The sequence below is a fragment of the Podarcis bocagei genome (genome assembly GCF_964188305.1).
Source record: "Podarcis bocagei genome assembly, chromosome: 14".
Lineage (NCBI taxonomy): Eukaryota > Metazoa > Chordata > Lepidosauria > Squamata > Lacertidae > Podarcis > Podarcis bocagei.
This window is the reverse complement of record NC_138139.1, coordinates 41,731,664-41,745,159: the sequence shown is the minus strand read 5'-3', so window position 1 is coordinate 41,745,159 and position 13,496 is coordinate 41,731,664. Positions and strand designations below refer to the sequence as shown.

Below are 13,496 nucleotides of genomic sequence, written 5' to 3'. Positions count from 1 at the left end.
TTGCAAATCACTGTAAAATTCAATCAAACTTTAATTTACATGTTTAGATAAATAGAACTAAATCCGCCTTTTTAAATGTCTGGGTGCGTGCTAATGTTCACTATGGGGGTATTAGATCAGAATAAAAAGTAATGTAGGTTTCTCAAAGGGTCTGTGCATCTAGTGTTAGTCCTACTGAGATTGAAATTAATAGACATGGCTAATTTAGGTCTATTAATTTCAGTGGATCTACTCTGAGTAAAAGAAGGCTCCACCCCTGTGTAACAAGTAGATTTTTTGACATTGTAAGCCCACGTGCCATTATTCGAACTATTTCTCAAACTCTATAGTTTTCGAAAGTGACTTGCTATGGATGGCCAGGATGGGGAAGACCAACTTCTTTTCTTTTTTGAGAAATGCAAATCCAGACCACTTTGGGGTGATGGGTCTAGTAATGTGTGGGTTCTTGGCTCTTGCCATTAATTAATTCTCCACATATAACTTAGTTGGCAGTAAAAAATCAGCGGTGTTCTCTGAAGCATGCAAAATAAAAACTGATTATGCAACTAAAATTATATTAATTTTACTATTTTTTTCAGGCCAGTCAACCCATGCAATGGAAATGCTGAGCTCATGTGCCATCTGCTTTTGCAAATCTGCCAAAGCTGAATATGCTGTAGCCAAGTCTATTCTTACACTAGCCAAATGGATCCAAGCCGAATGGAAAGAGATTTCAGGGCAGCTGAAGCAAGTCTACAGAGCACGGCAGCAACAAAATCTTGCTGGCCTCTCCACATTATCTAAAAACATCTATAGTTTGATTGACCTGCCATCTGCTAACACCATTGAAGAGGACTATCCTAGGATTGAAAGTGAATCCACAGGTATAAAAGTTCCTCTGTTAGTTTTCTGCTTTGTCTGCATACATGTTTGATATGGTGGTTCCATTCTGTTCAGTAAGAGGCCACATTAATTATAGGCCAGAGGTGAACAGCCTGTGGCCCTTGGCAGAAATGTGGCCTCTGCCTAGTTTTTTGCAGCCCTTTGCCTAATTTTGAAAGTCCTTAGGCAAGAGTTACCTGTCCCACTAGGGTGGGGTGGGATGTGGAGAGAAGGGCGTGATCCTGTCAGTTGTGGCTTCTGCCGCAACCATGTAGCCCTTACAGATTGGCCCATTAGATAGTCATACCCTCGAGCAAGTACATAGGTTTAATTACCTAGGATTACTTATGGATGAAAAGCTTTCACGGAAACCCCACCTGGATGCAACCAAGTTATTATCTGCCCACTCTGCTGGGCAGCCATTCAGGTTCTTCCATTTGAAAGGGGGAGGGCAGTTAATCAATTGAGCCATCAAGATCTATGTGTCAAAGATCATTGCACAAGTGCTTTACAGGGCTGAGATCTAGGCATTCTTTATTCGTCATGCTAATTCAAATTAAGTATTTGAAGTGTTGGACTATTTGGTCCAGCTAAAGCTAATCTCCCAAGTGTAGACTGTCAAAAACTGGAAATTTCTCTGGAATTGAAGTGAGCAAAACATAGGATCCGCTGGTAGATTGTTAGATGGTTTGCAGCAGATTGGCAATGGTTTCTGGCAAGCAACAACACCCCCCCTCCCCATTGGACTGTTAGAGCTATATTTATCATAGCTTTGATGTAGTTTTGAACATAAATATGCAGGAGATTGGCTCTTTGGGTAGTTTGCTGTGCTCCTGAGATTCCATTTTGCATTAGGCTATATGTGACTCGGCCACAACTTTTCATTGTTTCTGCTTGGTAGACCTTGGTATTCTAGTAAAAAGCAAAGCAAATCTTGCAAGCCTGAAGTTTAATCATGTGCCCAGAGGATCATGATACCATTGTACCTTTTTGAAGCATCCACTTCATGCTTTGTTCTTTCATTGCAGTAAACATTGGTGTTGGAGAACCTGACTTCATCCTGGGACAGCTCTATCGCTTGTCTTCGGCACAAGCACCTGAAGTAGCCAAATCATGGGCAGCACTTGCTAGCTGGGCTTATAGATGGGGACGAAAGGTAGTTGATAATGCCAGGTAAATCTTACTTTTTAAAACCAAAATGGACTCTGAACATGTTTCTCATTAAGTGATTTTCCTACCACTATGAAACTTGCCTGGTTAACATTGTGCTCTCCTGTCAAACAAGATGGCTTGCTAATGTATGAACCTTGCTGGCTGAGTAAGATATTCCCATTACTGAAAACCCAGGAGGTATAGATATGCAGCTTACAGTATGGCAGTGACCGAGAGCACAGTGGGTCATTTTGTTCTTCTGATGAGCCATTGGATGCTAGAATTTGAATGCCTCAGATTTATAACAAATAATAAACTAAAGGCTCTCTTTAAAGCTGGCTGTTTGGTGGAAACCGCTGTGCAAAGTTCTTTGCAAGCCCTGTGCAGCAATTAGCTCACAGTCAAAGCTTGCTTTCTGTAGGCATCAGGAAACTCCAATTCAGCCTGTCCAGCAGCCTTTGGCTTTTCCACCTGCCAGATGATGGGCAACAGAACTGAAGCATACTGTCCCTTGCCAATGCACATTAGGGAGCACACTTTAAAGGCTTCCAGTTGTGCATTAGGAGCAGAGTCCTCTTCCTGCTGTTGCTTATGATGTCAGGTGTTGGACAGGTGGGGATGGTTTGGGGAAAACAGCCTCACGGGCCAAGATTCTGCACCTTGGTCTATACTCTCTTTCCATTCCAGATAAAATCACTTACTTTGCCCTTCCATTCCTCTAAAGAATTTTGCAGTTGCTTGCCTTTTCTTCTCTTCTACTGAGAAGAGCTTGACAGTTAAACAGACCATATTTACTTACTTGGTGTCAGGGGTTTAGGTGCAGAGGCACGGGCAAGAGAGGAAACAGAGAGCGAAGGGGAGGAGACAGAGGAAAGGATGAGTGATGACGACGACCCGAGATCTCCCAGTCTTTCCAGTGAATCAGAGGATTCACAGAAAGGAGCACCAGTGGCCAGGGCAAGGGGGGAGTCTAGGGAGGCACCCCAGGAAGATAGAGCCAGAGGAGACTCAGGGGGGAGCAGCTGGAAATCGGGACCAGCGTCACCGCCAGGAAGCAGGGAAGAGGGAAGGAGCCAGGGGGGAAGCGCTGGCAGCTCACCACAGGAGGGAGGGCAGGAGTCAGGAGTGGCCACACCTCCATCGGGGAGCGAAGAAACGGTTAAGAGGAAAGTGGAAGGTTGGGCGCGCGCGCCAAGTTCAAATGCAGAGGAAGGCGGCGCAGTGAGCAGCCCCGAAAGGGAACCAGGTCCTAAAGCCCGGCGCAAGGAGGCAGAAGGGTCCGGGTCAGCGTCAGAAGAATCCCGGAAGGAAGAAGCCCCGGGGGGTAGAGGGACCCAGAGGAGGACAGTCAGGAGGAAAAGGTGGAGCAAGGCTAGGATATTAAGTTGGTGTGCACGGGGCGGAGACTCAGACGGAGCCTCGCCGATCTAGCTAGTAGACGTAGAGTTGCAGACAGCAGCGTCAGAATGGAAACTGTAATTCAATAAAGACTTTTACTTAATGACCGCTGGCTAGCGTGATCCTCTGTGAGCTAGGATCTTGAAGCAGCTCTGACAGTAGGCTCCGTCTCCACATTGTGGGCATCTGCAGCCTCGAGGAGGGGAGAGAAACAGGCGCCCACTAGCGAGCTCACGAACGGCAGGAGACATGACGGCTGAGCAGCAGATAGAGGACCTCAGAAAAGCAGTGGCACAACTGAACGCCGAGGTTCTCGCATCCAGGAAGAGAGAGGACGAGGCAGCTGCCGCCTGCAGGGATCTCCAGGTCAGGTTAGACGTACTGGCAAAGCAAACACCCCGGCAGGAGGGAATTGGGTTGGCGAGACGGACAGGCGGGCTACTCTCTCACTTCGATGGGAACCTGCAACAGTATCCCAACTTTAGAGCCGACGTACTGTGCGCACTGCAACTGTTGCATAAAGACTTTAGAGATGAACAGGAGAGAGTGGGGTTCATCATGTCCCATCTGCATGGGGAGGCGAAAGCATGGTTGCGCAATTTATGGAGAGATAACGATCCGGCGCTCCAGAATGCGGATGCCTTTATTAAAGCGATGGATGGGTGTTTCTTATCAAGTATTGACATTGATCTTGCACGGAAGGAGGTGCATGGGCTGAGACAAGGGAGGGCCAGCGTCAGACAGTATCATGCCCGCTTTTTCGCCTTGGTCAGCGCCCTGGAATGGGACAGAGATTCGGCTCCTGTAAGAGACCTCTTTTGGGAGGGACTGCACAACTCGATTAAAGATGAGATAGCGAGGGGGGAGAGACCCCGAACCACCCAGGAGGTCGTTCAGAGGGCACTGGCAGTGGGGGTGAGGCTGGAAGGACGTCCGTGGAGCAAGGACGAAGGACGTGGAGGGCGCGAACCAGCCGGGGGCCCCTCCTTCTTTCCCAGAGGAGCAGCGCGGGCGCAATCCACGCCTCCGCCAGGAGGAGGAGCCGAGCCTATGGAGGTTGGAGGTGCAAGGGCTCAATCAGCAACCAGAGCCCTAGCACCGGCAGCAGTGAAGGCGAAGCCTCCTAGAGGGACCAGGAAGTGTTACGTCTGTGAGCAGCCAGGGCATATGGCGAAAGAGTGTCCCCAGAGGCCCCACAAGCTTACTGCAGCCTCAGCAATGGTGACTGCAGCAACGCAGCAGGGAGGACCACAGCAGGGAAACGACGATGTCTGGCTGGAGGAAGAGGCACTGGGGCCCAGCCAGACGTGTTAGTGACGCAGTCCCCAGAAATTTTACAGCCAGTGAACCCCCTCCCGCCCAAACCAGTAGTGAGGCTCACAGCATCTCTCCAGCTGCCCAATGGAATCACCATGGACGTGCCAATCACCATCGACTCCGGCAGCAACGCGGACTTTATAGGGCAGGAATTTGTCGACAGGCACGCTGTGCAGTTGCTGCCGGCCACACTGCCCCTGCAGGTTGTCACGGTGGATGGCAGGGAGCTGCTAGGGGGGCAAGTGGTGAAGCAGACGCCACCAATGGTGATGCGACTTGGGAATCACAGAGAAGTCATCAGCTTCAACGTCACTCAACTGTCTGACACGCCCATTGTATTGGGCATGAGTTGGCTGGACAAGCACAGCCCAACAATGGCTTGGTTCCAGAGGCAGCTGGTCTTCGGCTCTTCCTTTTGTGCTGAACACTGCATCGTACCCAGGCAGGAAGGAGAGGAAGAGGAGTCACAGCTGCTGCTAGGCACGCTGCAAGCGATTCCCCACAAGTACGCAGAATTTCTGGAAGTTTTCTGCGAGAAGGAGGCGGACAGGCTACCCCCTCACAGACCATATGACTGCAAAATTGACCTGCTGCCGGGGGCGGCGCTGCCTAAAGGGAAGCTGTATTCCATGTCTGAGGACGAACTGCAGGAACTCAAAGACTTCATCGATCATAATTTGGAGCGCGGTTTCATCCGGGAGTCTAAGGCAGCGGGGGGCAGTCCTGTATTCTTTGTTAAGAAGCGAGACACGCCCCAAAAAAGACTCGTAGTGGATTACAGGATTTTGAACAGTGTGACCAAGCCGTCGGACTTCCCCATGCCCCGCATCGACGACCTCCTGGCGAAGGTACGGAAGGGAAAGGTATTCACCAAGTTGGACCTGCGGGGGGCGTACAACCTCATTCGCATGCGGGAGGGTGATGAGTGGAAGACAGCCATGTTCACGCCACTGGGTACCTACGAATACAGAGTTATGCCTTTTGGACTGCAAAATGGCGCTCACGTTTTTCAAGCATTTATGCATCACGTGTTGGCGGGACTTCTCTACAAGACGTGCGTCTGTTTCTTGGATGACATCCTGATCTTTTCGGGGTCGCAGCAAGAACATGACAAGCACGTCAAGGAGGTGCTGGGCAGGCTAAAGCAACACAGACTCTACGCCAAGCTGGAGAAGTGCCAATTTGACGTGCCGGAGGTGGATTTTCTGGGCTACAAGCTGTCTGACAAGGGGCTCGCCATGGACAGCGCCAAGGTTCGAGCAGTGTTGGATTGGAAGAGCCCACGCAACCGGAAGGAGGTCCAACGGTTTGTCGGCTTTGCGAACTTCTATCGCAAGTTTATCAAGGGCTTCGCGATGCAGACGGCGGCCATCACTGACACCCTTAGCTCCAAGAAGAAGAAGTTCATCTGGACAGAGCAGGCGGAGCAGTCCTTTCAGGCCCTCAAGCGTCTCTTCGCGTCGGAAGAGCAGTTGCTTCATGTCAACCCCAGCATGCCGATGAGGGTGGAGACAGACGCTTCGGACAGAGCAGTGGGGGCGGTCCTGCTGCAGAAGGACCCGCAGGGCGTGTGGCGGCCGGGAGCGTTTTACTCCAGGAAGCTCAGCAAGTCCGAGCAGAACTACACCATATGGGACAGGGAGTTGCTGGCCATTCACGCAGCGTTCAAGGCGTGGAGGCACTTTCTGATCGGCGCCAAGCACACGGTGCAGGTTTGCACGGACCACAAGAATCTGGAACACTGGCGCACGGCACAGTTCCTGAACCAGAGGCAGATACGTTGGGCTGAGTTCTTTGCGGACTTCGACTTCCGAATAGAGTATGTCCCGGGGGACACCAACATCATGGCAGACGCTCTCTCCCGCAAGCCACAGTATCTGGAGGACGCAACACCAGCGGCCGCCATGCACATCTTTGCACCGACAGTGTGGGCGTGCGCCGCGGCGACCGTGGACCTAGAGGCGGTGCGGCGAGCGTTGCAGGGGGACTCCTTCGCACAAACGAAGATGGCAGAGGTGCGAGGGGGCAAGGCGGCGGCCGACGGTTTCCAGCTACGAGATGGATTGCTCATCCGTAAAGGGGCCATCTACGTGCCGGGTGACGAACTTCGAGCCAAGGTGCTGCAGCAGCTGCACGACGCACCCACGGCCGGGCACTTTGGCAAGGAGAAGACGGTGGAATTAGTAGCCAGGGATTTCTGGTGGCCTGGAATGAGAGGGGAGGTCGCAGACTACGTGGCGAGGTGTGACACCTGCCAGAGGGCAAAGCCGGTGCACAAACCGCCGGCTGGACTGTTGGAGCCGCTGCAAACTCCGGTCGAACCTTGGGAAAGGGTGGCTCTGGACTTTGTCACGGATCTGCCCAGCTCAAGGGGCAAGACGGCAGTGTTGGTGGTTGTGGACCTGTTCTCCAAGATGGCGCATTTCATTCCGTGTGCTAAGGTGGCCACGGCAGAGCAAACCGCCAAACTGTTCATAGACCACGTGTTCAAGGTTCACGGTCTGCCACGGTCTATTCTGTCCGACCGCGGGCGGCAGTTCATCTCGAACTTCTGGCAGAAGCTGATGGGCTTCCTAAACGTCAAGATCAATCTGGCGTCGGCGAGACACCCGCAGACCAACGGGCAAGCGGAGCGAGCCAATGCCATCATGCAGCAGTACCTGAGATGTTATGCAAACCAACAGCCTGCGACGTGGGTGGATTACCTGCCGCTTGCAGAGTTTGCCTACAACAACACGAAGCACGTATCCACGGGCGTCACGCCGTTCTTCGCCAACAACGGGCGGCACCCTAGAACCTTCCCGGGACTGGAATGCAGGGGAGAAGGGGAGCCGCAGTCAGCAGATGCGTTCGCGTCGGAGCTGCAGGAAGTCCACGATCAGCTGCGGCGCCACCTGGAGCTGGCTAAACACGCATACAAGGTACAAGCGGACAAACACAGAAGGGTTGGCGAAGAGCTCCACGTGGGAGACTGGGTCTGGTTAGCAGCCCACGCAGTGCCGGCCAGGTCGTTGGCCAAGAAGAAACTAGGGCATAAACAACTGGGGCCATACCAAGTCGAAGAGCAGGTCAACCCGGTGGCTTTCAGGCTGGCGCTTCCGGAGGGTTCCAGAATGCATCCGGTGTTCCACAGATCGGTGCTCACTCCCTACAAGGCACCGCACAGGTTCCAGGAACCCGGAACGGCGCCGAGTCCGCTCAGAGAAGGAACGGGGCACGCGGGAGTGGCACAGGAGGAGCGCATCAACGAAGTCACGGAGATTTTGGACTCCAGATGGGGGGAAGAGGGAGTAGAATACTTTCTCGCCAGGGAAGGCACCCCGGCCAGTGCGAACAGCTGGGTGCCGGGCTACGCTTTAGACGAACCTCTGCTCAAAGACGAGTTTCATGCCCTCTTCCCACATAGACCTATGCCAGCAGACTTTTTCGACGACTGGCTTTTCACGCCCACGCTTTCGGACAGCACGTTCAGGGGGTTCGACTCGGACGAGGAACCAACACGAGACGTCCGTTCCCCGGAGGGGTCACCCTCGGGATCTGTCTCAGAACCCTCGTATTGGTGGGACGATAGGCCGGAGGAGCAGTTCCGCAGGAAGTGGCTGGACTGTTCCGGCCGAGCAACGCCGCCTGGAGGAAGTGCGGGAGAGACGGACATGGACATTTTCGGGGACGACCCTGGTTTCGAGCACGGCGGCACAGAGATGGAAGAGGAGGTGACTGTCGTCAACGAGAGCAGAGAGGAAGACCCGGAAGAGTTCCGATGGAGGCCTGCCACGGGAAGCGACCGATATCCGACGTTCGTCCCTTTGCAACAGCAGCGCCCAGCTCCAGCACCGGAAGGAGGGGAGGGGGGACTGGGGGGCTTCGAGGGGGGGATGGATGTCAGGGGTTTAGGTGCAGAGGCACGGGCAAGAGAGGAAACAGAGAGCGAAGGGGAGGAGACAGAGGAAAGGATGAGTGATGACGACGACCCGAGATCTCCCAGTCTTTCCAGTGAATCAGAGGATTCACAGAAAGGAGCACCAGTGGCCAGGGCAAGGGGGGAGTCTAGGGAGGCACCCCAGGAAGATAGAGCCAGAGGAGACTCAGGGGGGAGCAGCTGGAAATCGGGACCAGCGTCACCGCCAGGAAGCAGGGAAGAGGGAAGGAGCCAGGGGGGAAGCGCTGGCAGCTCACCACAGGAGGGAGGGCAGGAGTCAGGAGTGGCCACACCTCCATCGGGGAGCGAAGAAACGGTTAAGAGGAAAGTGGAAGGTTGGGCGCGCGCGCCAAGTTCAAATGCAGAGGAAGGCGGCGCAGTGAGCAGCCCCGAAAGGGAACCAGGTCCTAAAGCCCGGCGCAAGGAGGCAGAAGGGTCCGGGTCAGCGTCAGAAGAATCCCGGAAGGAAGAAGCCCCGGGGGGTAGAGGGACCCAGAGGAGGACAGTCAGGAGGAAAAGGTGGAGCAAGGCTAGGATATTAAGTTGGTGTGCACGGGGCGGAGACTCAGACGGAGCCTCGCCGATCTAGCTAGTAGACGTAGAGTTGCAGACAGCAGCGTCAGAATGGAAACTGTAATTCAATAAAGACTTTTACTTAATGACCGCTGGCTAGCGTGATCCTCTGTGAGCTAGGATCTTGAAGCAGCTCTGACACTTGGTATTGTGTCTGAATGCAGTCATAGCTTGGAAGTAACTACAGTTGTTGCTGATGACTCTGCAGCACTGAATTGCAACTTACAGTTGCAAGCCTTTGTGCAGAGATGATGTTTTAACCTAAAGCAGCAAGTAATTTAAATGCTAGAGTATTAGAAGTCAATGCACAGTGTAGCAAAGATATGTTAGCACCATGCTTATTCCTTACTTTTAAAGTTGATAAAATATGTGGTGTTATACAGTCAGGGAGGTGTTCGTCTACTGCCAAGAGAGAAATCTGAAGTTCACAGCCTACTTCCAGAAAACGTTACAGAAGAAGACAGAGAGAAAATCTATGGCATCCTTGGACAGGCAGTGTGCCGGCCAGCTGGGATTCAGGTTAGTATAAATTAACTTTCAGAAACGTTTCATTTGTCAGGGGTAGCTAACATGGTGCTTTCCAGATGCTGTAGACTACAAATTGCATCAGCCCCAGCCAGTATTTTCAGTGATTAGAACTGATTATGTTTAATATGATTGGCAAATGCCACTAATAAGACCAGCATAAATAGGCTAGATAGCATATTAGTTTTTTGAGCTTTCGGAAAAAACAAGCCACCTTTTATAACAGGTTGGTTATTTAAAATGTGAGACACCAGTTCAAAGGCAAAAACTTGACAAATGATTTATGTATACATGAAGAGGAGTGAATATTTGTAAGTGTATGGGTAAAATTGTTTATTTTTGTTTAACTTTAATTTAGGACGAAGACATAACTCTTCAGATTTCAGAGAATGAAGATAACGAAGAAGATGATATGGTTGATGTCATCTGGCGGCAGTTGTTGACGAGCTGTCCTTGGCTTTCAGACCTTGATGAAAATTCAACTGAGGGCCTAATCAAAGTGTGGAGAAAAGTTGTAGACAGAATCTTCAGTCTTTATAAACTCTCATGCAGTGCCTATTTTACTTTCCTTAAACTCAATGCTGGTCAGGTATGCTGTACGTTTTGACTAGTGATGTAAGCAAGGTTGTTTTGTTTATGTTTTGTTTTTAAAGTCTTTGGAGCTTCTGGGAGAGCTGTATGTTCAGTGAGGTTGTTTGTTTTCATGCGTAGGTTCCTCTGGATGAAGATGACCCCAGACTGCATCTAAGAAACATTTCAGAACAGAGTACTGATGATGTGATTGTAATGGCAACCTTAAGGCTGCTGAGACTGCTTGTGAAACATGCTGGAGAACTCCGGCAGTATCTGGAACATGGGCTGGAAACCACCCCGACAGCTCCATGGCGAGGTATGGAAGATCTCAGGCTCTTTTGAGAAGGAACCCCACAAGTTAGGGGCTGCCTCTGTCTCCACTGTTTGGTAGCAGAATAACATTTATTCCAGTTACTTGTAAATGGAGCAAAATTATGTTGCCCTTTAAAAATGAAAAAAAAAAAGAGGCAAATGTGTTCTGTGGTGAGCTTATTTCTGTGCTTTTATCTTCATAAAGGTATTATTCCTCAACTCTTCTCACGTCTAAATCATCCTGAAGTATATGTTCGTCAGAGCATTTGTAATCTTCTTTGTCGGGTAGCACAAGATTCTCCTCACCTTATATTATACCCTGCAATTGTGGGTACTATTTCACTTAGCAGCGAATCTCAAGCTTCAGGTATGTTTTGGTAGTCATATTTATATTTGCCCGTCTCAATTCCATCCTTCATGTCACATACCATTTCAGAAGATCCCCCAACTTTCTTTTAATTTACCTTTCTTTAACACTTTTATCTTTTAACATCTTTACAGTTAAGAATTTCTAGTAGCTGTAACTGAGCTACCTCACAGGTGTGCAGTTCCGCTGTTGCCAATACCTAGATTTAACTTCAATAGATTAACTGGTTTTACAAAATCTAGAGTTGCCAGACCTCAATTCAGCATAGTTTTCCTGTCTTGTCACGCAGCTGAGTGTGACTGGTGTTACTTAAACACGCTCACAGTATTTTGAGAGTTTCCTCTTGCATGAGCACACAGTTTATAGATGTTGTAGTCAAAGGCAAATCGTTATAATGGTGGTCAAAGATACAGTTTTACAGTATCCAGCTGGCCTTTGTGTTTTGACCTAACCTGTTGACCTAATATTTTCTCTTTAAAACCTAGGGAGCAAATTCCCGTCAGCAATACCTACCTTTTTGGGTAACATCCAGGGTGAAGAGTTGTTGGGTAGTGAGTGTGATGAGGGAAGTCCCCCTGCTTCTCAAGAGAGCATAAAGGATGAGCCAAAAATGGGCCTAAATGAAGACCAGGCGATGATGCAAGACTGCTACAGCAAGATTGTAGAGAAGTTGTCAGCTGCAAATCCAACAATGGTGTTGCAGGTATAATTGCAGTTCAGCCAGAATTTGGGGATATTTGTGTTTGGAGTCGAATCGAGTGCTTCATGTGTTGTGTACTTACGCAGGAAGAAATCCATTATATTTACTCTGGGAATTAAATTTTGAGACTTTTAGAAGTGCAACTGCACAGTTAAAAATGCACAATTTTTTTTTGTTATCAATCCAGGTTCAGATGCTCGTAGCAGAATTGCGCAGAGTTACTGTTCTTTGGGATGAACTTTGGCTTGGAGTGCTTTTGCAACAGCACATGTATGTCCTTAGACGGATTCAGCAGCTGGAAGATGAAGTAAAGAGAGTCCAGAACAACAACACTCTGCGCAAGTATGTTTCCACCAAAGTGTATATGGATATGTGTTGCAAATGGGCAGCCTTTCCTCCTGATAATTAATGGTGCTATTTTTTTAATGGCATGTCGTGATTTTTGTAGCCTGAAGAACAATCACTTCATGAAAACAGCCCTATAATATTAATTTACCTCTACTTAAGATACTAAAGTGCCACAAAGGGAGTAGTAGAAAGTGTCCTTACTGGTGTGGAAAGGGTTTTTTGGATGTTCAGCAAATTATACTCCGTTCCTTTTGTTTCTCACTGTCCAAGGTTTCAGAGAACTCTGGAGACAGAATATCATGTAGTGTAAATTCTGATTCTAGATAATCTGGGGGGGGGGGTGTTTAATACATTTATTTACATTCTTTTTCATGGTTGGCTTTAAAATAACAAAGTTCCTTTCATTGTTTTTGGGAGCAATATCTAGAAATTCCAGCATACTTGAAATGCAAGTGACACTTTTGCCAAAACCTTTATCTCTTTTTTTTCAAGAGAGGAAAAAATAGCGATCATGCGTGAAAAGCACACTGCCCTAATGAAGCCCATTGTATTTGCTTTGGAACACGTGAGGAGCATCACTGCGGCTCCTGCTGAAACGCCGCATGAGAAGTGGTTTCAGGACAACTATGGAGATGCAATTGAAAATGCCCTAGAAAAACTAAAGAACCCATCTAATCCTGCAAAGCCTGGAAGCAGCTGGATTCCTTTTAAAGAGGTATAGTACGTCTCTCTTGCCAAGAATACAATAACTTAGAATATTTTTCTCTGCTGTGGAAGAATGAAAAAAAGGGTGCTGCTGTTGTAATTTAGAATATTAATGGTTTTGTGGGTAATGACAAGGTTTAGGTTTTAGAGAATTGAGAAAAAGCAATAGAAAAATGGACTAGAAATACCATTAGTTCTTAAATTTTCTACGCTAGCGGTTGCTTTTATTTTTGGCCCATGGGCACATTTGCAAACTGCCATTGCCACTTCAATCCATATGTTTTCTTCTCTCCCCCACCCTCCTGACTGTGCCACTGGAAAAAATTGGGCCAGTCAGACGAACAGCTTCTTCTGCCAGTGTGGTACACGGCTATATGGAGAGGTTTAAGTTTCTCATTCATGTTGCTCAGATTGGCCATATGAAAAGTGGGGAGGGAACAATTTTCATCACATTGCAGGTTTGGGTGGGAGGCCCTGCCTTTCCCACTTTCCATGTTGAGGGTTAAAATAACTTGTCCCCTACACATCTCAGCTGCTTTCCATGGGGCGGGCAGGGAATGCTGTGTGGCTACTTTTGGGATGCAGCCCCCAACACCTTTCTGCAGTAGCTAATAAAAACCAAACAGGCACCTTCTAAGATGTCTTCAGTTTTGTGAATTCCTTTGGAATTAGTGGGTTGTATCCAGGTAAGCTCTGTTGGGAGGAGGCTCATTGAAATTTATGGCTCTAATGTAGTCATGCCCATT

The 13,496-nt window shown here is 49.2% G+C and overlaps 1 protein-coding gene across 1 annotated transcript in view; it reads left to right on the top strand.

Annotated features, from left to right (window-relative positions):
• SMG1 (SMG1 nonsense mediated mRNA decay associated PI3K related kinase) overlaps positions 1-13,496 on the top strand; it is a 75,675-nt gene that overhangs the window by 39,694 nt on the left and 22,485 nt on the right. Inside the window, exons 31-39 of the mRNA XM_081169304.1 lie at positions 579-863; positions 1,890-2,034; positions 9,604-9,739; positions 10,104-10,334; positions 10,457-10,634; positions 10,836-10,997; positions 11,483-11,700; positions 11,885-12,039; positions 12,538-12,760. Coding sequence (XP_081025430.1) covers positions 579-863; positions 1,890-2,034; positions 9,604-9,739; positions 10,104-10,334; positions 10,457-10,634; positions 10,836-10,997; positions 11,483-11,700; positions 11,885-12,039; positions 12,538-12,760 — 1,733 coding nt within the window. The remainder of the gene's footprint in view (positions 1-578; positions 864-1,889; positions 2,035-9,603; positions 9,740-10,103; positions 10,335-10,456; positions 10,635-10,835; positions 10,998-11,482; positions 11,701-11,884; positions 12,040-12,537; positions 12,761-13,496) is intronic.